Below are 24,928 nucleotides of genomic sequence, written 5' to 3' on the forward strand. Positions count from 1 at the left end.
TCTATTGGTTGGAGAAAACACACTTGTGTGGATTATATCCTGTGGTTCAGCTTACAGGTCTGAAATAAGCGTCATGGAAGATAGACATTTCCTCAAAGGATTTTATTTCTACTTTTGCTCTCTCTCTCCCAGGGAGGAAGATGAGTATTCAGAGCTGCGGTCAGAGCTCAGCCAAAGCCAACATGAGGTTAATGAAGACTCACACAGCATGGACCAGACTTCTGTTTCAGTACCAGAGAATCATTCCACCACGGTCACTGCAGATGTGGGTGAGTTGTTTTTCTTAGCAGACATGATGCTGAAATTCTCCACAACTATGGATTTATGTATTAAGTAACTTCCGTGCCTTGATATAGAATAGCTGTGGAATCTAAAATGCAGTGATTGTTCAGGAGAGGTCATGACTTTTGAGGAAGAGGGAGAAGAAAGCTATTCACGTACCTTACATGTGCCTGTAAAGTCTAACTTTAGAAAAGAATTGCAGGCAAAGTGGAGTGGGGAGTGGAACTTTCTGTCCAGTTCTTTTACAACCTAATTATAGAGGATGTCAGCCCTTTGTTGTTTGTTTTTTTTCCTTTTCTTTAAATAGCGTTTTTACATGGTGGAATAGGGATAGCTTGCTGAAATAGACAAGGATAAATGTGACAGAAGCTGTTCAAATACAGTGCAAGGAGGGAGCACATCCAGACAGTCTGTAACTAATTTTCTGTGGTTAAAAACTAAGAAGGGAAGCATATTTCCTTCAAAATTTCATCTGTTTTGTCATCCAAGCACAATTACTGATTATTTGAAGGGCCTCCAGGTATGGAATAATTACTCTACAAAGTTTGCACTATAAGCATGAGTAGTTGGTAGGCCTTCAGTATTACAATGTTTTTAAGTGTCTAGGCACAATTGTTGAACACATTGCCATAGACTAGCAGAGATCTGATGTAATCCTCACTATAACTGATTTCCAGAATTCTCTTCAGAATACTATTTCTCTTAATTTGTATTTAAAATCAAACAGCTGATCATCAATTTCTTCCCCAGGTAAACTAGCAGAGTGCCTGGGAGCTTCTGTGGGTGATACTGTACACTAACAGTGTTTCAGAAAGTCATTGAACTAGCAGTCTTAAACTCTATTGCAGAATCCTTAAATACTGAGCTTCTTCTTAAAAAAATAAATTTAATGCTTAGTCATAAGTTGCTACATGAACAGATTCTAACATAGGTACTTCCCCTCCCTACCCCCTCCATTTTAATACCTACTGTAGACTAATTGCGTCCAGTGGCATAAATAGTGAGTGGGAATTACACAGCCTGTGACATCCCAGCATGGCATTAACAGGGCAGGAAGTTCAAGTGGTGTGGGGCAGGGCACATGTGCAGACCCCAGACTGTGGTGAGAATAAGGGCACCTTTCAGGCTCCTTTCATAGCTTTCAAACCCATAAGAGGGAGGGGAAAAGCAAAGGGAATTTTGGGGCACATTGCACACCTTCCACTCTGTTGGCTATGGACAGAATTGGTCTAGGATTTTGTACTGATGGGTAATTACCCTATGCAGTTCCATGAGGTATGTTTGCTGCTTGTAGGTTATCATGTTCCCATCAAATACAGTAAAACGTGTAATACCATATAAACAATGCTACACAACCAAATAAACAATGATTGTTCTTAACAGAGTCCATTAGTAGAACAGTTGCTGCTCTAAGTCCTTGGCTTGGAGATCACATTCTCAGGGCCCATATGATGGTTGTCCATCTTCTACCCCATTGATGTGCCTCTGTCTCTGTGGAGCTGGTTTTCCCTGTTCCAGCTGCTGGCTGATCCACCAGAACTAAGTCCTTGACCTAGGCTCTGTCCTGCAGGGAAACAAAACTGGCCACAGTGTGTAGCAACCGGGCTTGACAATTAATAATTGGGGACAATCCACTGCACTCTGGTGCAGTGGGTCCTCCCATTGGCATCCAGTGTTTCCCAGGCGCATAAGCCCCTAGGCTTAGCTAATGTCATAGGCACAACTGCTGTAGAGGGAAGTTTGACTGGTACAGGTTGGCCCACTTGTATCTGGGACAGGGATTTACCCTTTGTCCCTCCTGGCACATGGTCAGCATCTGCTATTGGCTCAGCTGGGCAGAAGGCCTTAATTTTGGGAACCCTGTCACTTCCCCAACTATTATTTACAATGACAACTGTGTGAGCCAACCAGGTGTCTGATGTGGGTTCTCCTTCTCCTATCACCTTGGGGTCACCAATTGTCAGCAGCAGAGAAAAAGGACTGACACTAACATGTGCTCAAGCATCAGGCACTTTATTAACACACATCATGGCTTATATATTCTTCTTGCTGTGTCCACGTGCCCTTTGCACTTAAGTGACTGGTTTAGGCTTGCTGTCCATGCACCTCTCTCCTCCTTTTGGTAGGCTGGGAAGTTCTCTTGCTTCTTCCTTTGTTTTTCACAGATCTTCTTCCCTGGAGTTGTTTACATTCCTGATTCAAGAGCAGAGCTCCACTTTGTCAAGATTAAAGCCACCTGCAGCCACCTGCTTTATCTACAACTTTCCCTTTTTGCTTTCCAATAGTAAATGCAGTGTTCACTATCTTATGCAGGGCCCTTTGCAGAAATGAAAATTAGCATGGCACTACCAAGATCAGGACTAATACAATAAACCATATTAACAACCCAGTTTATGTATAGATTTAGAACGATCACTTAAGTTTGTACAGCACATGCCATCAAATTCTATACAGCCATGACCATGAACTAATAACAAAAAATAACAGTGGCACGATTTTGTAGACTGGCATGTCTTACACCAACCACATCAGTAGCTAATTTAAGCAATACTTTTAATGTTTCGTTGTCTTGTTTTGCAACCCAACATGCCAGTTTATTTAGTAGAACTAGTGCTTTTGCTGTAGCAATTTGAAGCAAGATTATACTGACTGCTATGCATTCAGCTTTATTCTACAAGTCTACACTATCATTGCATTCAGCTGTTAGGCTAAGCCTGCATCACTTTGAAGCGCTGCAGGTATGCACAGATTTCCACTTGTAAAGTCTTGAGGCTCTAATGGGGCAGACAGCAAGTTATCATCCCACATGTCCCAATTCTCAGAACATGTTAATTTTGATAGGCATTTAAATTCTGGTTTTGATTAAATGCATGCAACAGTATTACCCAAATATGTCCATGGGATCATGGTGTTAGCCGATGTGGGCTGAGGGCGTTGTTCCCATTAATGGTGCTCTGAAGCAGGCCAAACACAGTGAGCATGAACCCACTAGACCCCAGCTTCTGTGGAAACACAAGCATACCTGTGGCCCCAAATAAGGAGATCCCAGGGGCCTTCCCAATCATGGGTTTGTAAATTACAGACCCACACTTAGGGGCCTTTTTTGCCAAAGGATCGCTCACAGACTGAAACAACAAAAAAGAGTTACTATTACAGGATTTGTACCATTCTGAGAAATGCTTCAATAATTCTGGGTATATACAGGTTTACAGAGTCTACTGTGTGGTGTCTCCCCCAGCATTTCCTGCAGAGTTTTAAGAGTGTGATGAGTACATTCCATTAATTGCCTGTCCTGCAGGGGAGTGGGTTATTCCAGTAACATGACAAACCTCCCATTGTCATAAAAATGCTTGTGATTTAGAGGCGATATAGCAGGACCATTATAAGTTTTAATTTGCTGTGGGATACCTAAGGCAGAAAAGGCATGTCTCCAATGCACAATTACATCTTAGGTCTTTCCACCACTACGTGGGGTAGCCCATTTCACAGCAGACAATGTGTCAACTGAGACATGAGCATATTACTTATTTCAAACACCCAAATTCAGGTATGTGAGTAACATTGGATTGCCATAGCTGTAGGCTCTGTAATTTTCTTTTTAATGGCATCTTTAGAGCTTGCGTAGATCATCTTGCTTTTTAAAGATGCACTTTCAGGATCCCAGAATATAAACACCAGGTCTTCTTTCTTAGATTCCTTTGTCTCATAGGTGGCATCATACAAAGCATATCTGCAATCATGCAGAGGTAGCAGCTTCACAAATGCTGTATAGGGGTCCTCCACCTATCTATAATGTCACTAACCAGTATCTGCTTCGACTCCCCTTTAAGTATTTGTTTTATGTCATCGCTTAGGCACAAAAGAACAGCTTGCTTTCTTTTCTTATCAATCTCTTCAGTGGTTGAAGGTTTTCTTGCTTTCATGTCATTAAAAACCTTTAGGACTTCATCATTCACTGTTACTCCAGAAGCCATTTCGCTCGGTCCTGGGGTTGTGGCGGCTGAAGCTGCCTGCGCGGCAGGGCTGCTGCACGCAGGAGAGCGCCGCGCTAGTGGGGAGGTGGGAGCGGACTTGGGCCGCAGGGTCTGTTAGAGGCATGGAGGGACTTACAGGTTGCCGGGATCGGGCTGCAGTGTCTGTCGGGGGTGAGGAGCGTCTTACAGGTTTGCTAAAGTCTGTGAAATCATCACCTGAAGGTAACAGGCAAGTCTCAGGGAGAGGTGATGGCAGCGGGTCTAAGGATAATTGTTCCTTTTGGGCCTCCTGCTGAGGCACTGTGGCGGCAGCAGCAGCAGCTCAATCTGCTTTAAGCTGCCTTAACAATTCAAGCACTAAGCACCAAGTTGTAAGAGATGAAGTTGCATGTGAGTCCCCCTTTGTTGCAGAATCAAAGAGAACCTTCCCCGCTTCCTCCCAAATTTCCATGTAAAAAGCAGCTTGAGCATCGGCTTTTATCCCATTTTTCTTGCACCAAATGAGGAACATACGTAAAACCTGCTCCTCAAATTTAATGCCGTGCTTTTCTAAGATGTACGTGAATATAGTTAACTTCTCCTCAGCTGAAATCTGTGCCCCCATTTTTCCCACTAACAACAGCTCGCCTTCTCGGTGTCTCAGGTCCTTAGAATCTGGACTCCTTTGGCTCTAAGATCCACCAGAAAGATACTACTTCAGCTCTAAGGTCTGCCTAAGTAATGCTTTTCCTGAGCTCTAAGGTCCAACAGAATAATACTCCTTCGGCTCTAAGGTCCACCAAAAGAATACTTCTTCCCGGCTCTAAGGCCTGCCGGAACCATACTCCTTCGGCTCTAAGGTCTATCGAAATAATGCTTTTCCACAGCTCTAAGGTCTGCCAGAACAATCCTGTCTCTTCCAAGCTGGGCTCCGCCATCAGCCACAATCTGGTCCACGGTTGTCTTACCCCATAGGGGTTACCATTTGACATTATTACTTAACTACAACATTCTGGTGAGCTAACATACAAGCCCATATAAACATGTTCCACAGTTACACAGCAATTAAGTAATTGTGATATTCAGTTCTAATTCAGATATTTTCTGGCAACGTTCTTGTGCAGTCATCCTCGGATTGATGCTTTTGATCTCAGTTTAACATGGCAGTCACTGTGATCCGTCTTAGTGGTCAGTTGACTTTCAGTGCAGTTAACCTTCGTTTGGCTGTGGTGTTTCTAGTGGTGTCTTGCCCATGTGTTGATTCCTGCATTGTCAGTTGACATGTTTGCAGAACTGAGTTGCAGAACTGATCTTTCTAGCTCATGACATGGTTTGTCTTTTCCTTCCTGGCATCACTAAAGCCTGTAGCTGATAAAATATGTATCCCTTTCCTAGACATTGCCTTTTTCTAGGTTAAGCATCTGTGTGATGTATCAATATTTGGGGTGTTTTGGGGTTTTTTGCTTGTTTTTTTAAAATGTTTTTAGAATCCTTAAAACTTTTGTCAACACAAAGACCGAAACATTTTATAATGTCCCTGTAATAAATTCCTAACTTATGCTAATACCAAAAGTCCCTAAAAAACTTAAAGAACTATTATAAAATTAAATCATCAAATCAAGGCCAAAATGTTACATAACATAAAGCGCGCTTTTTTAAAAATGAAAACTTACTTACTATAATGCTTACATAGAGCTCTTTTAAAGTTGCTGGCACAGACACACACACAAAAAAAGAGGTTCAAACCAGAAGAAAATCGTAGCACTGTTACTTTTAAATCTTATATACAGCTTCTGCAAAGCTGCAAAAGACTGCACTCAAGGGAAAGAGAGATAACGGAGCGAGAAGGAGGGAGGTGAAGGGGGGGAAGCTGCAGACAGCAGTAGAAAAAAACACTCTTCTTCATTGTTTACAAGCTGTTGTCTTCAGAAATGTACAGGTTTGCAAGCTTTAGAGCAAAAGTTCTGAAAGTGTGAATACTGCTTTCTGCTCCAAAGTTGCTTTTACAGTAGTTTCTTGGTGATGAAAAAAATAGTGTTTCTTTAAAGCATGAGGGGTTGGTAACTACCACTGCTGCTGATGTAGGAGAGCAACAGGAGCTGCCACGGGATAAACCAAAGCCACCACGGGAGCAGCTGCTTGGGCTGTGGGAGGGGCTTTGCAGCTAGAGCCACTGCTCGCCTCCTGCTGGGCTGGCCAAGGCTCAAAATAGCCAGAGTAGGAACCATTGCCTTCCCCTGCTCCACACTGCTCACCATGCTGTTCAAAACACCAAAGGCTGGGAGAGAAGCCTCTACTGCCAAAGTCTCTGAATGTTGATGCATGAAGGTTGTCAGCGCATCACTCACAGCAGGATTTCTTAAGGCACACAAAACTCTTCGGCAATCGATGTGTCCCACTTGCTTCTCCACGCCAGCTTCAGCACCAAACATTGCTTTAATCTCTCTGATCTTACCCTCCTTAGCACAGTCCCAAAACATGGCTCTGATCTTATCCCAGATCCCTGGATCATATGCTGTCCTTCTAGTGATAGAGAAGTGGTGCCTAGTAGCTGAAAAGATGGTCTGCTGAAAAGCAAAGATACCAAGAGAATTCTCATGTTGCTGAAAAAATTTTCTGAAAGCCTTCCAGGACAGTTTTCTGGCCCTGAGCCATACTTTCCCCATGTCCTTAAGAATATCTCTAAAAAGGCTCAAAATGCTTTTCTTTTCTTGCATTAATTGATTTGCCATAGTTCATAGCCATTCATCTTTCATTCAGCGAGAAGGCGATTGTAGCATGCATGTATTTGTGTTTCCTTTCAACACCTCTCTCTCTGTTTGGCTGTTCTCCACTATCAGTTCCTTTCCTTTCAGGGGTCTTGCCTGGGAGGGTCCACAAGAAAATTTGAGTCCCTGTTCAGGTGCCATTTGACGTTGGTTCTCTTTGTCCAATCACATCGGGGTCACCAGTTGTCGCTGGTGGAGAAAAAGGATTGACACTAACATGTGCTCAAGCATCAGGCACTTTATTAACACGCATCATGGTTATATATTCTTCTTTCTGTGTCCACATGCCTGTTGCATTTAAGTATCACAGTATAACTAAGGTTGGAAGAGACCCCAAGGATCATCCAGTCCAACCTGTTACCACAGACCTCATAACTAGACCATGGCACCAAGTGCCACGTCCAATCTCCTCTTCAACACCTGCAGGGACGGCAACTCCACCACCTCCCCAGGCAGCCCATTCCAATGACGAATGACTCACTCAGTGAAGAACTTTCTCCTCACCTCACTTGTTAAATGCCATGCCATTAGACTCTGCCCATCTGTCCAGTTGGTCGAGGTCCCTCTGCAGAGCCTTTCTACCCTCTAACTGACTAACATCTGTTCCCAACTTGGTGTCATCTGCAAACTTGCTGATGACTGACTCAACCCCCTAATCCAGATCATCAAAGAAGATGTTAAAGAGGACGGGGCCAAAGAGGACTCCTGTCTGGGGGAACAGGTTTCAGCCCCTTCCCCTTTCAAATCTAGTTTAAAGCTCTGTCAATGAGACCTGCCAACTCCCTTCCTAGAAACCTTTTCCCTCTGGGGGATAGGACATTCTCATGTGCTGGGATCTTACTTGCCCTCTGGGATGGATGTACTCCATCTATTGCTAGCAGACCCAGTGCCATAGAAAGTTCCCCAAGATCGCAAAATCCAAAATTCTGTTGGTAGCAACAGCCTCTGAGCCACCTGTTAATTATACCTGATGTCCAGGTCCTTTCAGTATTCTTTCCTGCAAATAAGGGTATTGATGAAAAAAAATTACATGTGTTCCTGACCCCTCAACCAGTTCTCCCAGAACCTTGAAGTCCCCTCACCTTCCCTGCTGCTCTTGGAAAACAGGTATGGGACACTGGAGATTGAGGATGAGGTGATTCTGATGGCAGAGGGCACACCATCTGGGGTTTTCCCTGAGGCTAAACAGCCTGAGGTTAAAAACCATAAGGCAAAGCAGCCTAAGGTTAAACAGCCTTCCCCTGGCATCAGGACCTGCTCCCTCCAAAAAAAGAGGAGGGTAATTGTTATTGGTGATTCCCTCCTGAGGGGAACAGAGGGCCCCATATGTCAGCCAGACCCATCTCATAGGGAAGTTTGTTGTCTCTCAGGAGCCGAAGTTAGAGATGTTACCAGAAGGCTGCCTAGGATGGTACAGCCCTCTGACTACTATCCCTTACTAGTTATACAGTTAGGGAATGATGATGTTGCAACCAAAACTCCCAGGGCTATCAAAAATTACTTCAGGGCCCTGGGAGATCTGGTTGAGGGGTCAGGTGCACAAATAATTTTTTCATCAATACCCTTAGTTGCAGGAGGGAATACCAGAAGGAACAGGTCAGGAGCTATAGTCAACAAGTGGCTTAAAGGCTGATGTACTCAAAAGAATTTTGGGGTTTTCAATATTGAAGAACTGCACCAGGTCAGCTGGCAACAGATGGAGTACATCTGTCCCAGAGGAGGGGAAAGGTCACAGTATACAAGAATGTCCTGTCCCTCAAAGAGAAAATTATTCTGGGAAGGGAGTTGGCAGGTCTCATTGACAGGACTTTAAACTACATTTGAAGGAGGAAGAGGCTGAAACCAGTCCCCCCAGGCAGGAGTCTGGGGGTGATAAGCTAGAGCCAGAGGTGAAACCAGCAGCCCAGCTGCAGTGCATGTATACTAATGCACGAAGCATGGGTAACAAGCGAGGAGCTGGAAGCCTTGTTGCAGCAGGAAAGTTACGATGTAGTTGCCATCACAGAGAAGTGGTGGGACGACTCACATGAGTGGAGCACTGCAATTGACAGCTACAGGCTCTTCAGGAGAGACAGGCAAGGAAGAAGGGGTGGAGGGGTGGCCTTGTACATCAGGGAGGCACTAGATGCCATTGAGGTGGAGATCAGGGACAATCGGGATGAGTGCTTGTGGGTAAGAATTAGAGGGAAGACCAGCGGGGCAGACATCCTGGTTGGACTCTGTTATAGACCACCCAAGCAGGAGGAAGATGATGAAGCATTCTATAGTCAGCTTAAGACTGTCTCAAGATCACCTGACCTTGTTCTCATGGGCGACTTCAACTGGCCTGATACCTGCTGGGATCTCAACACAGCAGAGAGGAGACAGTCTAGGAGGTTCTTAGAGTGCATGGAGGACAGCTTCTTATCCCAGGTGCTGCGTGAGCCTACCAGGGGTATGGCTATGCTTGACCTCCTCTTCACCAATAGGGAAGGGCTGGTGGGTGATGTGGTGGTCAGAGGGTGTTAAGTGTCCAGTGATCATGAGATAATTGAATTTTCAGTATTCAGTCAAGCTAAGAGGGGTAGCAAGAAGACCTCCACTCTGGACTTCCAGAGGGCAGACTTCAGGTTACTCAGGCAATTAACTCAGAGGGTTCCTTGGGATACAGCCCTTAAAAATAAAGGGGTCCAGGAGAGCTGGACCTGCTTCAAGGAAGAACTCATGAAGGAACAGGAACAGGCTGTGCCAATGTACAGGAAGATGAGCCGCCGGGGCAGACGGCCAGCCTGGATGGGTAATGAACTTTTAATTGAACTAAGGGAAAAAAAGAGAATGTATCATCTTTGGAAGAAAGGTGAGGCAACCCATAGAATGTTTAAGGATGTTGCTAGATCATGTAGGAAGAAAGGGAGGCAAAAGCACATTTGGAGCTTAAACTGACCTCTGCTGTGAAGGATAACAAAAAGTCCTTCTATAAATACATTAATAGCAAGAGGAAGGGCAAGGACAACCTTCACTCCTTGGTGGACATGGAGGGGAATGTTGTAACAAAGGATGAGGAAAAGGCAGAGGTACTTAACACCTTCTTTGCCTCCATTTTTACTAGCAGGACAGTATGTCTTCAAGACAGCTGGCCTGCAGAGCTGGCAGAAGGATTCAAGGAGCTGCATAATTTCCCTCTGTTCCAGGAAGAGGGAATAGTTAGAGATCTCCTCAGCTGCTTGGATCCCTACAAGTCCATGGGAACAGATGGGATCCATCCTAGGGTGCTGAGGGAGCTGGCAGATGAGCTGGCCAAGCCATTCTCCATCATATTTCATTAGTCCTGGCTCACTGGAGACATCCGAGAGGACTGGAAGCTGACCAAGGTGGTGCCCATCCACAAGAAGGGCTGGTTGGATGAGCCAGGGAATTATAGACCTGTCAGCCTGATCTTAGTGCCAGGCAAGGTTATGGAATAGGTCATCTTGAGTGCAATCACACAGCACTTAGAGGATGGCCAAGGGATCAGGCCTAGCCACCATGGATTTAGGAAGGGCAGGTACTGCCTGACCAACCTGATCTCCTTCTATGATCAGGTGACCCGCCTGGTGGATCACAGTATCACAGTATCACAGTATCACAGTAACTAAGGTTGGAAGAGACCCCAAGGATCATCAAGTCCAACCTGTTCCAACAGACCTCACAACTAGATCATAGCACCAAGCGCCACGTCCAATCTCCCCTTGAACACCTCCAGGGACGGCGACTCCACCACCTCCCTGGGCAGCCCATTCCAATGACGAATGACTCGCTCAGTGAAGAACTTTTTCCTCACCTCGAGTCTAAACCTCCCCTGACACAACTTGAGACTGTGTCCCCTTGTTCTGGTGCTGGTTGCCTGGGAGAAGAGACCAACCCCCTCCTGTCTACAACCACCCTTCAGGTAGTTGTAGAGGGCAATGAGGTCGCCTCTGATCCTTCTCTTCTCCAGGCTAAACAATCCCAGCTCCCTCAGCCTCTCCTCATAGGGCTTGTGCTCAAGGCCTCTCACCAGCCTTGTTGTCCTTCTCTGGACACGTTCAAGTGTCTCGATGTCCTTCCTAAACTGAGGGGCCTGGAACTGGACACAAGACTCAAGGTGTGGCCTAACCAATGCAGAGTACAGGGGCACAATGACCTCCCTGCTCCTGCTGGCCACACTATTCCTAATACAGGCCAGGATGCCATTGGCCTTCTTGGCCACCTGGGCACACTGCTGGCTCATGTTTAGGCGGGTGTCAATCAGCACCCCCAGATCCCTCTCCATTTGGCAGCTCTCCAGCCACTCTGACCCCAGCCTGTAGCTCTGCATGGGGTTGCTGTGGCCAAAGTGCAGCACCCGGCACTTAGACTTATTAAATGCCATCCCATTGGACTCTGCCCATCTGTCCAGTCGGTCGAGGTCCCTCTGCAGAGCCTTTCTACCCTCTAACTGACTAACATCTGTTCCCAACTTGGTGTCATCTGCAAACTTGCTGATGACTGACTCAACCCCCTCATCCAGATCATCAATGAAGATGTTAAAGAGGATGGGGCCCAGCACTGATCCCTGGGGGACGCCACTGGTGACTGGCCGCCAGCTGGATGTGGCACCGTTCACCACCACTCTCTGGGCCCGGCCCTCCAGCCAGTTCCTAACCCAGCACAGAGTGTTGTGGTCCAAACCACGAGCTGTCAGCTTAGCCAGCAGTTTACTGTGGGGGACGGTGTCAAAGGCCTTGCTGAAATCCAGATAGACTACATCCACAGGCCTCCCCACATCCACCAGACGGGTCACCTGATCATAGAAGGAGATCAGGTTGGAGGCAGGACCTGCCCTTCCTAAATCCATGTTGGCTGGACCTGAGCCCTTGGCCATCCTTCAGGTGCGCAGTTATTGCCGCCAGGATAATCTGCTCCATCACTTTCCCTGGCACTGAGGTCAGGCTGACTGGTCTGTAGTTTCCAGGTTCCTCCATCCATCCCTTCTTGTGGATGGGGACCACATTGGCCAGTTTCCAGTCATCTGGGACCTCTCCAGTGAGCCAGGACTGGAGGAAAATGATGGAGAGCGGCTTGGCCAGCTCATCTGCCAGATCTCTCAGCACCCTAGGATGGATCCCATCCGGTCCCATGGACTTATGGGTGTCCAAGTGGCTCAGCAGGTCCCGGACTAATTCCTCATGGATTTCTGGGGCATTACACTGCTTCCCGACCCTATTACCCAGCTCAGGAGGCCACTCATCCTGGACTCCTACTTTGCTGTTAAACATCGAGGCAAAGAAGGTGTTCAGGACCTCAGCCTTTTCCTCATCTTCTGTCACCATGTTCCCCTCCAGGTCCAGTAAGGAGTGGAGGTTCAGTGAATGTACCAGGCAGTAAAAATGTTCAATTTACAGGGAAAAAACCTTTGAAGGTAATAAAATCAGGATAATAGGCCCTGAATACCAAAAAATAATAACAAAGCTGAAATGGCATAGTATGTGAATATGCACTGTCTTAAAATGCTGTTCTTCAGAAAAGAAACCTTGGAAAAAAGAAAGAATGAACACTTCAAGTAGGGGGAGTGTGATGGTGAGGTGATTATTTCAGTTCATGTGATTAGGATATTTAAGCCTATCAGTTGGTGATGAAAAGTGTCAGTTTTCAAGGACATTCCTTGGACAGTATGAGTTGTAGCTATTCTACAACAGGCACTTCTTGGGTTTGTTTTTTCTCACTGATTCACTAACTGTTGCTTTATCTGTTTTGGTTTGCTTTCCTTTAGATAACTGTAGTGACTTGAATTCAGAACTGCAGAGAGTGCTGACAGGTCTGGAGAATGTTGTCTGCGGAAGGAAGAAAAGCAGCTGCAGCTTATCAGTAGCAGAAGTGGACAGACATATTGAACAACTCACTACCGCCAGTGAACATTGTGATTTAGCCATTAAGGTAACAGTAACATCAGGCTTTCAGCGCAGCCTGTACATTGCCTGAGACATGAGATCACATTCTGTAGCATTAGCACTACTGAAGGTGTTAGAGGACTTCACAGAAATCAACTCCAGATCCCAATTTGTGTCGAGGAGATAGTAGTACACCTGGTTTACACTAAGTTGTCCAGGACACAAGAGAAGCTGCTAGTATTATTTTGATCTCAAATCAGAAATGTATTTGTCTTATATTAATTTTGGAGATAAGAGAAACAGGGACACTTGACAGTTAATTTACTTTCTGAAGGTTATCCAGCCAACAAGGTGTCACTGGCCCAAGGTCACACAGCTAGCGTTTGACTGGTAACTGAAAATACAATATGTAGTACTTGCGGAAATTTGGAAGTAAAATGTCATAAGCTGTGCATAAGTTGTGATTTCCATGTCTTAAACAGAAAGCATGTGTGGTATATTAATTCTAATTCGACAAGCCATAAACAAGAATAAGTAATTCAAGTAAAACTTGTATGTGTTGTTTTTATTGTGTGTGTAAGAGAAATTGTAGGGGGTCAGCTGGTAGCACATGAAGTGAAGGGATTGCAATTCAGAACCTGAAAGCAAGGAAACTCTATACAGGAAAAGAGCTAAACAATTTTTTTGTGTCAGATGGAAGGGTGTCAGTGACTTATTTACATAAGAGTAAATATATTGACATTTGGCTCTTTAAGTGGGAAGGTCTGTAATGATTCTAGACAGCTTAGACAGCCCTTTGGCTGCTACTGTGAGAGGTCCCCTCTGTCCATGGTGGTGCCTGAGGAATATAATAGCCTATAAAGAAATTAATATTGAGTAGTAGTTTGAAGAACGTGGGCATATTTGAGAAACTGACTTGTAGGTATCTTGGAAATGTCTTAAAGCAGTTTGAGTGTCTTGAGGGATTAGTTTGTTCCTGGTCCAGAATGCAGGCATTCAATTTTCATGTGATTTCTGCTTATGCTGCCATTTTGGGGGAAAGCTGCACTGCTTCTGCTGTAAACACTAGGATTGATTGTATTTGACAAGTAATAGTATGCAAAGGTTATTTACTTTTCAGAAAGAGAGGAATAACTCTGACATGCTCTAATTATGTGCTGTAGAAGTGTATCAGCAATGCATTTAAAGCAAAACCTGTTAATGAGCCCCTCTCCCCAATTCCACACATGGCTGCACATCATTTCTCTTATTTCCTGCTTTCCCAGTCTGTGGTGGGTAAAACGTTCCCATTCACATTAACTAGAATAGAATAGAATAGAATAGAATAGAATAGAATAGAATAGAATAGAATAGACCAGGTTGGAAGAGACCTTCAAGATCATCGTGTCCAACCTATCATCCAACACCACCTAATCAACTAAACCATGCAACCAAGCATCCTGTCAAGCCTCATCCTGAACACCCCCAGCGACAGCGACCCCACCACCTCCTCGGGCAGCCCATTCCAATGGGCAATCACTCTCTCTGTGTAAAACTTCCTCCTAACCTCCAGCCTAAACCTCCCCTGGTGCAACCTGAGACTGTGTCCTCTAGTTCTGGTACTGGTTGCCTGGGAGAAGAGACCAACCTCCGCCTGACTTCCACCTCCCTTCAGGTAGTTGTAGAGAGCAATAAGGTCACCCCTGAGTCTCCTCCTCTCCAGACTAAGCAACCCCAGCTCCCTCAGTCTCTCCTCATAGGGCTTGTGTTCCAAGCCCCTCACCAACTCCGTTGCCCTTCTCTGGACACGTTAGAGCAAGTCAACATCCTTCCTAAACTGAAAGGCCCAGAACTGGACACAGTACTCGAGGTGCGGCCTAACCAGTGCAGTGTGCAGGGGCAGAATGACCTCCCTGCTCCTGCTGGCCATACTGTTCCTGATGCAGGCCAGGATGCCATTGGCCCTCTTAGCTGCCTGGGCACACTGCAGGCTCATGTTCAGCCTACCATCAACCAGCACTCTCGAGGTCCGTCTGCTCTCCAGCTACTCTGAACCCAGCCTGTAGCACTGCATGGGGTTGTTGTGGCCAATGTGCTGAACCCAGCACTTGGATGTGTTAAATCTCATGCTGTTGGATTCTGCCCATCTGTCCAGCCTGTCGAGGTCCCTCTGCAAAGCCTCTCTACCCTCCAGCAGATCAACTCCTGTCCCCAGCTTGGTGTCATCTGCAAACTTACTGATGATGGACTCAATGCCCTCATCCAGATCATCATTAAAGATGTTAAAGAGCATGGGGCCCAGCACTGATCCCTGGGGCACACCAGTAGTGACTGGCTGCCAGCTGGATGTGGCACCATTCACCACCACTCTCTGGGCTCGGCCCTCCAGCCAGTTCCTAACCCAATGCAGTGTGCTCCCATCCAAGCCATGGGCTGACAGCTTAGCCACGAGTTTGCTGTGGGGGACGGTGTCAAAGGCCTTGCTGAGGTCCAGGTAGACTACATCCACAGGCCTCCCCACATCCACCAGGCGGGTCACCTGATCATAGAAGGAGATCAGGTTGGTCAGGCAGGACCTGCCCTTCCTAAATCCATGGTGGCTGGGCCTGATCCCTTGGCCATCCTGGAAGTGCTGTGTGATTGCACTCAAGATGACCTGTTCCATAATCTTGCCTGGCACTGAGGTCAGGCTGACAGGTCTATAATTCCCTGGCTCATCCAACTGGCCCTTCTTGTGGATGGGCACCATGTTGGCCAGCTTACAGTCTTCTGGGACCTCTCCAGTGAGCCAGGACTGCTGAAAAATGATGGAGAGCGGCTTGGCCAGCACATCTGCCAGCTCTCTCAACACCCTGGGATGGATCCCATCTGGTCCCAATGGACTTGTGGGGATCCAAGCGGCTAAGCAGATCACCAACTACCCCATCCTGGAACACAGGAAAACTATGCTGCTCCCTGGCTCCATCTGCCAGCTCTGCATGCCAGCTGTCTGGAAGACATTCTGTCCTGCTAGAAAAAATTGAGGCAAAGAAGGTGTTAAGTAACTCTCCTCACCAACTCCGTTGCCCTTCTCTGGACACGTTCGAGCAAGTCAGCATCTCCTAAACTGAGGGGCCCAGAACTAGACACAGTACTCAAGGTGTGGCCTAACCAGTGCAGTGTACAGGGGCAGAATGACCTCCCTGCTCCTGCTGGCCACGTTGTTCCTGATACAGGCCAGGATGCCATTGGCTCAGGAGGCCAGCTGTCTGGAAGACATTCTGTCCTGCTATTAAAATTTGAGGCAAAGAAGGTGTTAAGTACCTCTGCCTTTTCCTCATCTTTTGTTACTATGTTCCCCTTTGAGTCCTCCAAGGAGTGGAGGTTGGCCTTGCCCCTCCTCTTGCTATTAATGTATTTATAGAAGGATTTTTTGTTGTCCTTCACAGCAGAGGCCAGTCTAAGCTCTAAATGGGCTTTTGCCTCCCTAATTTTTTTCCTACCAGACCTAGCAACATCCTTAAACATTCTACAGGTTGCCTCCCCTTTCTTCCAAAGATGATACACTCTCTTTTTTCCCCTTATTTCTTTTAGAAGTTCATTACCCATCCAGGCTGGCTGTCTGCCCCGGCGGCTCATCTTCTGGCACAATGGCACAGCCTGTTCCTGTGCCTTCAAGAGTTCCTCCTTGAAATAGATCCAGCTCTCCTGGACCCCTTTGTTTTTAAGTGCTGTTTCCCAAGGAACCTTCTGAGTTAGTTCCTTGAGCAGCCTGAAGTCCACCCTCCGGAAGTCCAAAGTGGAGGTCTTGTTGATGCCCCTCTTAGCTTGACCGAATACTGAAAATTCAATTATCTTGTGGTCGCTGGCCCCTAAACACCCTCTGACCATCACATCACCCACCAGCCCTTCCCTATTGGTGAAGAGGAGGTCAAGCATAGCCTTACCCCTGGTAGGCTCAAGCAGCACCTGGGATAAGAAGCTGTCCTCCATGCACTCTATGAACCTCCTGGACTGTCTCCTCTCTGCTGTGTTAAGATCCCAGCAGATGTCAGGCCAGTTGAAGTCGCCCATGAGAACAAGGTCCGGAGACCTTGAGACAGCCTTAAGCTGCCTATAGAAAGCTTCATCAACTTCTTCTTCCTGGTTGGGTGGTCTATAACAGACTCAACCAGGATGTCTGCCCTGTTGGCCTTCCCTCTAATTCTTACTCACAGGCACTCAACCTGATGATCCCTGATCTCCAGCTCAATGGCATCTAGTGCCTCCCTGATGTACAAGGCCACCCCTCCACCCCTTCTTCCTTGCCTGTCTCTCCTGAAAAGCCTGTAATCATCAATTGCAGCGCTCCAGTCATGTGAGTCATCCCACCACTTCTCTGTGATGGCAATTACATCATAACTTTCCTGCTGCAACAAGGCTTCCAGCTCCTCTTGTTTGTTACCCATGCTTCGTGCATTAGTGTACATGCACTTCAGCCGGGCTGCTGGTTTCACCTCTGGCTCTAGCTTATCACCCCCAGACTCCTGCCTGGGGGGACTGGTTTCAGCCCCTTCCCCCTTCAAATCTAGTTTAAAGCCCTGTCAATGAGACCTGCCAATTCCCTTCCTAGAATCTTTTTCTCTTTGAGGGTTAGGCCATTCTCATACACTCTGATCTTTCCCCTTCTCTGGGACAGATGTGCTCCATCTGTTGCCAGCTGACCTGGTGCAGTAGAAAGTTTTTCAAGATCGAAAAACCCAAAATTCTTTTGACTACATCAGCCTGTAAGCCACTTGTTTACTATGGCTGCTGACCTGTTCCTTCTGGTATTCCCTCCTGCAACTAAGGGTGTAGATGAGAAAATTATTTGCGCACCTGACCCCTCAACGAGGTCCTCTCAGTTGGAAGCAAATGGAAGCTGTATTTACAAAGCAAATACTGCACTCTACAATGGAATGCAATGAATAGGTACTAAATATACAGTATTTACATTATTATACAGGTATTTGCCATTAGAAAATATCATGGAAACCCCCCTGTACTCCCCTCTGGGTTTCCAGAGAAGCAGGGAAGCTGCTCCACTCTCCCCCAAAACCTCCTCCTCCCCCTGTAATAGAAGAAAAGAGGAGATGGAAGGACTGTTAGCTTATCTGTCTCAAGGACAGCCAGAAAGCAGGTTATCTCTCCCAACCAAAGCAGAAAGCAGCTAAAGCCACAGGAGAAAAGAAAAGGAATGGGTATGGAAGTGAAATGTAAAAGATGTTTATGGAACAACTGCCCAATGAATTTGTTTAGCATAATCTTTTGTTTTCCTTTTTACACCCAGTAGTGAATTATTTGTATTTTTCTACTTTTCTGCTCAAAATCTGCAGCTGCATTTTAAAGGCATAGCCTAAAACTGCCACACAGTCCAAGAACTGAGATTATTAGAACAGGTGGAATCATGAATGGAAGTCCAAAATATTCTGACTGTCTTTTAGTGTTGGGTTTTTGATTCATCAATGGACCAATGCATTTAAATGTTTGAATGCTTCTGCTTTGATGGTACAAATTCACTGTTTTGTTTTGGGGTTTTTTATTACTGTTGCAGATAAATATAGTGGTCCTAACTAGCTGAACAGTTTCTATCCCACAAGAATGAAAAGACCTTGAAATGATATGTATCAGATCATCTCATAAACTGAACAGTTGCAAAACTATATGTGGTTTAAGAACACAGAGCAGGATGATTGATGCTTCATGTATTTTGAAGAGTAAATAACTATCAGTAACATATTCCTACCACTAAAACTCTACAGATTAGGAAAAGATGTAAATATTTTCAAACTGTAAGCATTTAGAACATGAGAACAGCTGCACTGTGTCAGACCAGAAGTCCATCTGTCTAGTGGCAGATGCCAGTCGAAATACTGGTTCAGAAAGGACATGCATAGTATGTTCTCTGTCGTCCAAAGATACTTTCAGCAAGGTGGGTTTAGGAGCTCATTGAGACAGAGATTTTTTTCTTTGTGTTTAATAGTCATGGGTGGTTGTGTCTAATGTGTTTTTTAAGCCATCTAAATTCTTGACCTCCCTATTCTCTGGTAGGAATGAATTCTGCTGTTGAGTCATGCCTGGTGAAAAAGGGCTTCTTTTTGCTTCTTTTAAGCCTGATACTTGGTGATTTTATCTATCATGCTTGTAACACACCACCTCTTGTAAGGAAAATGAGGCAGGGAGTTCTGCTGGCAATGTCATAGACAAGCCTGGAATTACCATGATATGACATATCCTGCCCTGTGCTCAGAACATTACATTATAATTCTTTGCAATTACACCTGCAATTATGTGCTCTGCAGCAGCATATCACATATAACTGCTCCATAATACTGCTTTGAAGAAAAATAAACAACCTGCTAGTTCACATAGATCTATCCATTATTTACTATGGAGAATGGTAATATGTTGATCATCAAACTGGAGAATTGTGGTAATAGTCAGCAATAGAATATTGGTCATGACAAAGTGAAGGACCATACGAGCAAGCAGAAGAGTGCCTCAGCTTTGTTAAGGACTATAGGGCAGTCCTTAGTGTAACTGTCAGACCCCGTGATTCTGTCACTTTAAACTGTATTTCTGTGGGCAGATGGTAGCAATGGAGTCTGGAGAAGCTGCAGCAGCCTGAAGATACCTCTGTGGTGTTGATCCACTGCTGCTGTTTCTCCATGGTAGTCCATCTTCTTTCAATGTTGCTCCAGGTTTATCATTGCCAGTAGTGCTCTGGGAAGAGGCATGGGAATGGGAGTGGTTGGAAAAATAATAACACCAGGAGCATGGGGAGTGAGGAGGAAAGAGCAGCAGAACTTGGTATTGGAGAAGTGAGGAAATAGCAGTGGAAGTGCATGAAAGTGCAGAATTTTGTGGGAAGAAGGGAGAGAAAATAGACACTGTTTAAAACAAACCCAGCATCATCAGGGCAAAATGGTCCTGTGGTTACAGAGCTTTTCTTTACAGCATACGAATAACTGCCCAATGCTTATTCAGAACTTGAACTCAGCCTCATGTTGTGTTGAAATAACTTATGCTGTCATAGTTTGATAGGCCTATAGTTTCAAGTGGAGCTGATATAAGGAAGAACTGCAGGTTTTTTCATCTTACAGAGATGCTGCACAGCACTGCTCTTATGGAAAAGTAATTTAAGCCTGTTACCAAATATACAATCAGAATTATGGTATAGATGGCAATATAATTTTATATTTGTGACTTTAAATATATTGGAGTTCTTTTGAAGAAAGGCATGAAATATGATTTTAAAAAATAAGCTGAACCTAATTGTAAAAGTTTTGTCCCTGCTTCTTGCATAGAGGCATTTTGATCTAGTTGTTAAGAGTAGGGTTCTTTCCTTTTGTATGAGTGTGTAGAGAAAGCAGGTGGCCACAGGTGGCTTTAACCTTGAACAAAGCAGAGCTCTGCCCTTGAATCAGAAATCTAAACAACTCCAGGGAAGAGGATCTGTGAATAACCAAGAAAGAAAAAAAGAGAATTCCCCAGGCTACCAAAAGGGGGAGAGAGGCACATGGACAGCAAGTCTAATCCAATCACTTGAGTGCAAAGGGCACGTGGACATAGCAAGAGGAATATATAAGCCATGATGTGTATTAAAAAGTGGCTGTTGCTGATGGCTGGTGCTTGAGTACTTCTTGGTGTCAGTCCTTTTTCTCTGCCGCTGACAATTGGTGACCTCAACGGATGAGAGAGTGGCCAGCAGCAGACCCAAGATCCAGGGAAAAGCGTTATGTCAGTGGACTCCAGGGCCGAAGAAGGGGTAGTGTACCAGCAGACCCAAGAGCTGGGGAAAAGTGTTATGTCAGTGGACCCCAGGGCCAAAGAAGGGGTAGTGTCCGGCAGACCTTAGAACCACAGGAGTCCAGATTCTAAGGACTCGAGACAGCAAGCAGATGAGCTGTTGTGAACAGGAAAAAGGGGAGCACAGATTTCAGCTGAGGAGAAGTCAATTCTGACTACATTCATGTGCATCTGAAAAAAACATGGCATTAAGTTTGAGGAGCAGGCGTTATGTTTGTGGCTCATTTGGTGCAAGAAAAATGGGATAAAAGCTGGTGCTCAAGCTGCCTTTTACATGAAAACTTGGGAGGAAGCAGGGAAGGTTCTCTTTGATGCTGCAACAAAGGGGAACTTGCTTGCAACCTCATCTCTTAGAACTTGGCATTAGTGCTTGAATTGTTAAGGCATCTTAAAGCAGATTGAGCTGTAGCCACTGCTGCCACAGTGGCTACAGCACCTCAGCAGGAGGCTCAAAGGATCAATTATCCTTAGACCCACTGCCATCACATCCCCCTAAGACTTACCTGTTGCCCTTGGATACTGATTTCACAAACCTTAGTGAACCTATAAGGCCTTCTGCGCCCTTGATAGATGCTGCAGTCCAACTCAATGAACCTATAAGGCCTTCCATGCCCCCCACAGAGCCTGCAGTCCATCCCTGAGAGACACTGTTGATAAATCTCTCTTCCCCACAAACTGTGGGTGGCAGGCATGCCCCATTTGGAGCTGTTGCTCAGGATTCATCACTTGTAGAACCTGCCACCATTTTGATCAAAGGCCCAGATCCAGGGAGATTTTGGAAAAAGGTAGAGGATCACGCATTGAAAGAAGGAGACATAGACCTATCCACAGCTTTCCTTGCTTGCCCAGTAGTCCAGCACCCTGATAGGCTGGCTAAGTGGGACCTGTTCCACTGGAGTGTAATACACAATATGAGGTCTACGGTGATACAACACAGGTTTGGCTCCCCATATACACAGTCATTTCTCCGTGGAATCTTTACAAATGAGTTAACATTAAGCAGATAGGTCAGTTAATATTTACTCCAACCCAGCAACTGTTGTTTGAGGCACAATGGCAAAGATTGGTTGGCAAAGCAGCTATGACCAGTCTTGAGCGTCCTCAGAATGACCCCAGATTCATGCAGGACTGGCATAGTTAATGGGAAACCCTCCAATAGCTACCCCACACTTGCAAGCATGGCTACACCTTCTTGTTGTGCACCAAGCAAAAGAGCTAGCTTTCCAGGCTTCTCCCAGGCAAGCAGTACCAGAACAAGAGGACACAGTCTCAGGCTGCACCAGGGGAGGTTCAGGCTGGATGTTAGAAAAAAGTTCTATACAGAAAGAGTGATTGCACATTGGAATGGGCTGCCTGGGGAGGTGGTGGAGTCGCCATCACTGGAGGTTTTCAGGAGGAGACTTGATGGGGTGCTTGGTGCCGTGGGTTAGTTGTTTGGGCAGTGTTGGATTGGTTGATGGGTTGGACGCGATGATCTTGAAGGTCTCTTCCAACCTGGTTTATTCTATGTATTCTATGTATTCTATGTATTCTATGATGAAGGTACCAGAAACAGGGGTGCTGAAGCAGTCATGGACAACTATTAGACAGAAGCTGGATAAGATATATTTGTCCTTTATAGATCAGCTGCTGGAGGCAGTTCAGAAGCAGGTGAATAATGTGCCATCACAGGAGGCTTTGATCTTACAGTGGGCTTGAGATAATGCTAAGAAGGACTGTAAAAAGATTCTACTGCCATTACAGAATCCCTAATTAGTGGAAATGATTGAGGCTTGCAATCCAGTAGGAACTGCTACTTATGAAATGGAGGCTTTGGTGAAAATGTTTTCTGCTGCTGTTTGTATACAAGGAACTTGCTTCATATGTGGGCAGCTGGGACATTATAGGAAACATTGTCCACAAAAAGGTGGCGGCAATAATATATAAGAGAACCCATTTCTCCCCAGCCCCTGTGCACAATCTGGTAAGAATGGACACCTCACAAAACATGGTCACTTCAGGTTTAACAACTAAAGACAACCCCCTCCTCCGAGAAACAATTCGGGAAACAGGAAGCAGAGCACAATGGGAGCATGCACACAGACACAAGTGCCTCCCCACCACCCCTTTCAGGCTTCTGCGGTCAATTGTGAGCAAAAATCAGTGGTAGCACCAGAGTTGGTGTCACCATAATGGATGAAAAGGTGCATAAAGTGCCACTGAAAGTATATGGACCTTTGAAACTTACTGTTAGGAAGATCTAGCACTACATTACAAGGACTTTTTGTGCTCCCAGGGGTGATAGATTCTGACTACCAAGGACAAATTTCTGTTTTGGTGTGGATGCCGTCCCCTCACGTATCTATCCCTACAGGGAGTTGAATCACACAGCTAATGCCTTTTACTGTACAGGCCCCAGCATCAGATGCCCAGGAAAGGGGAATGCAAAGTTTTGCTTCTATGGGGAAGCCTGAAGTCTTTTGGGCACAGACTATTTCAAATGCCAGGCCAATGATGACGTGTATCCTCAGAATGGAGAGTGAACACCCCTAAAGAGGTGACAATTAATGGGATGATTGATACAGGTGCAATGTTATAATCATATCATCCTTGCAGCAGCTCTCGTACTGGCCAACAATGTCCACAGCAGCCTCTGTGGCAGGAGTTGGTAGCCCAACAATTGGTCAACAAAGTGTGCTCCCTGTCCAGGTGGTAACTCTGAGGGGCAAGTGGCTATGGTTTGTCCTTACATAGTTATGGTGCCTTTGAATCTATGGGGCTGGGATGTCTTAAGTATGTGGGGGGTGTGTATTACTACCAATGCCCAGGATTTTTTGCAGGGGCCGCTGTAATTGAGGGCACATGTAAGCCTACTATCCTGTTATGGTGGCTGACATCGACCCCTGTGTGGGTGGATCAGTGGCCTCTACCCAATGAAAAACTCAGAGCCCTCAAAGAGTTGGTAAAGGAACAGCTGCAACAAAGCCATTTAGAACCATCTCACAGCCCACGAAATACCCCAGTCTTTGTAATTAAGAAAAAATCAGGAAAGTGGAGGCTGCTTCATGACATGAGGCAAGTAAATAATGTACTAGAAAGTGTGAGTTCTTTACACCCTGGAATGCACTTGCCAGCAATGATCCCCCAAAAATGGGATATCTGTGTTATTGATTTGAAGGAGTGTTTCTTTACCATCCCACTCCATCCTGGTTGTGCTCCAAAATTTACCTTCACAGTCCCTGTGACTAATAATAGTGAGCCCAGTCAGAGATACCAGTGGATTGTGTTGCTTCGAGGCATGAAAAATAGCTCCATGATTTGTCAATGGTGTGTGGCACAGGCATTACCATATTGTGATGGGTTACACCCATCCTGAAAACAGGGGGGAGGGGTTTTGAGACCCCTACTCTCCCCAGAGGGGAGTTTTCCCCTGGGAAACTGAGTTAGTCTGTTCCACTCCCCCTCCCTGTCCAGCAAGCATATAAAAAGGCAGACATTGCAGCCATTTGCTCTCTTTTACTTCTGCCTCGCTGGGAAGAAAGGACTAAGAGAGTTGCTGCTGGCTCTGGTTCTCTGCCACATGGTCAGGCCTGGCCTTTCTCCCTGCTACATCTTCAAAGGACTGTTGGTTTTGTATATTCTCCCTATCTATCCTTGTTCCTTACCCTTGTGAACCGTTCCTGTTATTGGTTTTTTATATATATATTTATATATATACACACACACACACACACACACACACACACTCACGCATGTATTGTTTAAAGAAAATTTTACCTTTCTACTTCCAAACGGACTCCAAATTATTTCTTGGTAGATTTACCTTCTCTTCTTTTTTTTCTCTTTCCTTATCCCCCTTTCTTTCCTTTATTTTAGAGGAGGGAGGGGGAAGCGGGGGAGGAATTCTCAGTCTTGCCCCCCCCCATCTGCGCTCTTAAATACCAGTTAAGGCTCAAACAACCACACATGTTTAAGAACACAATATCCAACCATGTATTCTTACCATTGTATGGATGATGTTTTGAATGTCATGCCAACGGAAGATATGCTGAGTGCAGTTGTGCCTGGTGTAACAGAAGCATTAAGGAATTATGGATTAGAAACAGCCCCAGAGAAGGTGCAAGGTCAAGTGTCTTGGGAGTATTTGGGGCTAAAAATTTTATATCAAACGATTTGACCCCAAATTATACAAATTCAGCAATCTGTGACCACCCTTAATGATTTGCAGACATTATTAAGAATCATAATCTGGGTAAGACCCTTGCTAATTCTTAGTACAACCCTATTATTTCCC

General features: G+C 45.5%; 2 protein-coding genes across 3 annotated transcripts in view; one reads left to right on the top strand and one right to left on the bottom strand.

Moving 5' to 3' along the window:
- Positions 1 to 24,928, top strand: part of MCC (MCC regulator of WNT signaling pathway) — a 205,606-nt gene that overhangs the window by 129,817 nt on the left and 50,861 nt on the right. For both annotated transcript variants that reach the window (XM_054178593.1, XM_054178594.1), the window contains exons 4-5: positions 133 to 269; positions 12,753 to 12,916. In XM_054178593.1, coding sequence (XP_054034568.1) covers positions 133 to 269; positions 12,753 to 12,916 — 301 coding nt within the window. The remainder of the gene's footprint in view (positions 1 to 132; positions 270 to 12,752; positions 12,917 to 24,928) is intronic.
- On the bottom strand, positions 3,186 to 4,256 carry LOC128899397 (cofilin-2-like). The gene is given in 3 exon segments (XM_054178024.1): positions 3,186 to 3,407; positions 3,853 to 4,067; positions 4,070 to 4,256. Coding segments are annotated over 3 exon segments (624 nt in total).

The sequence above is a fragment of the Dryobates pubescens genome, chromosome Z (genome assembly GCF_014839835.1).
Source record: "Dryobates pubescens isolate bDryPub1 chromosome Z, bDryPub1.pri, whole genome shotgun sequence".
NCBI lineage: Eukaryota > Metazoa > Chordata > Aves > Piciformes > Picidae > Dryobates > Dryobates pubescens.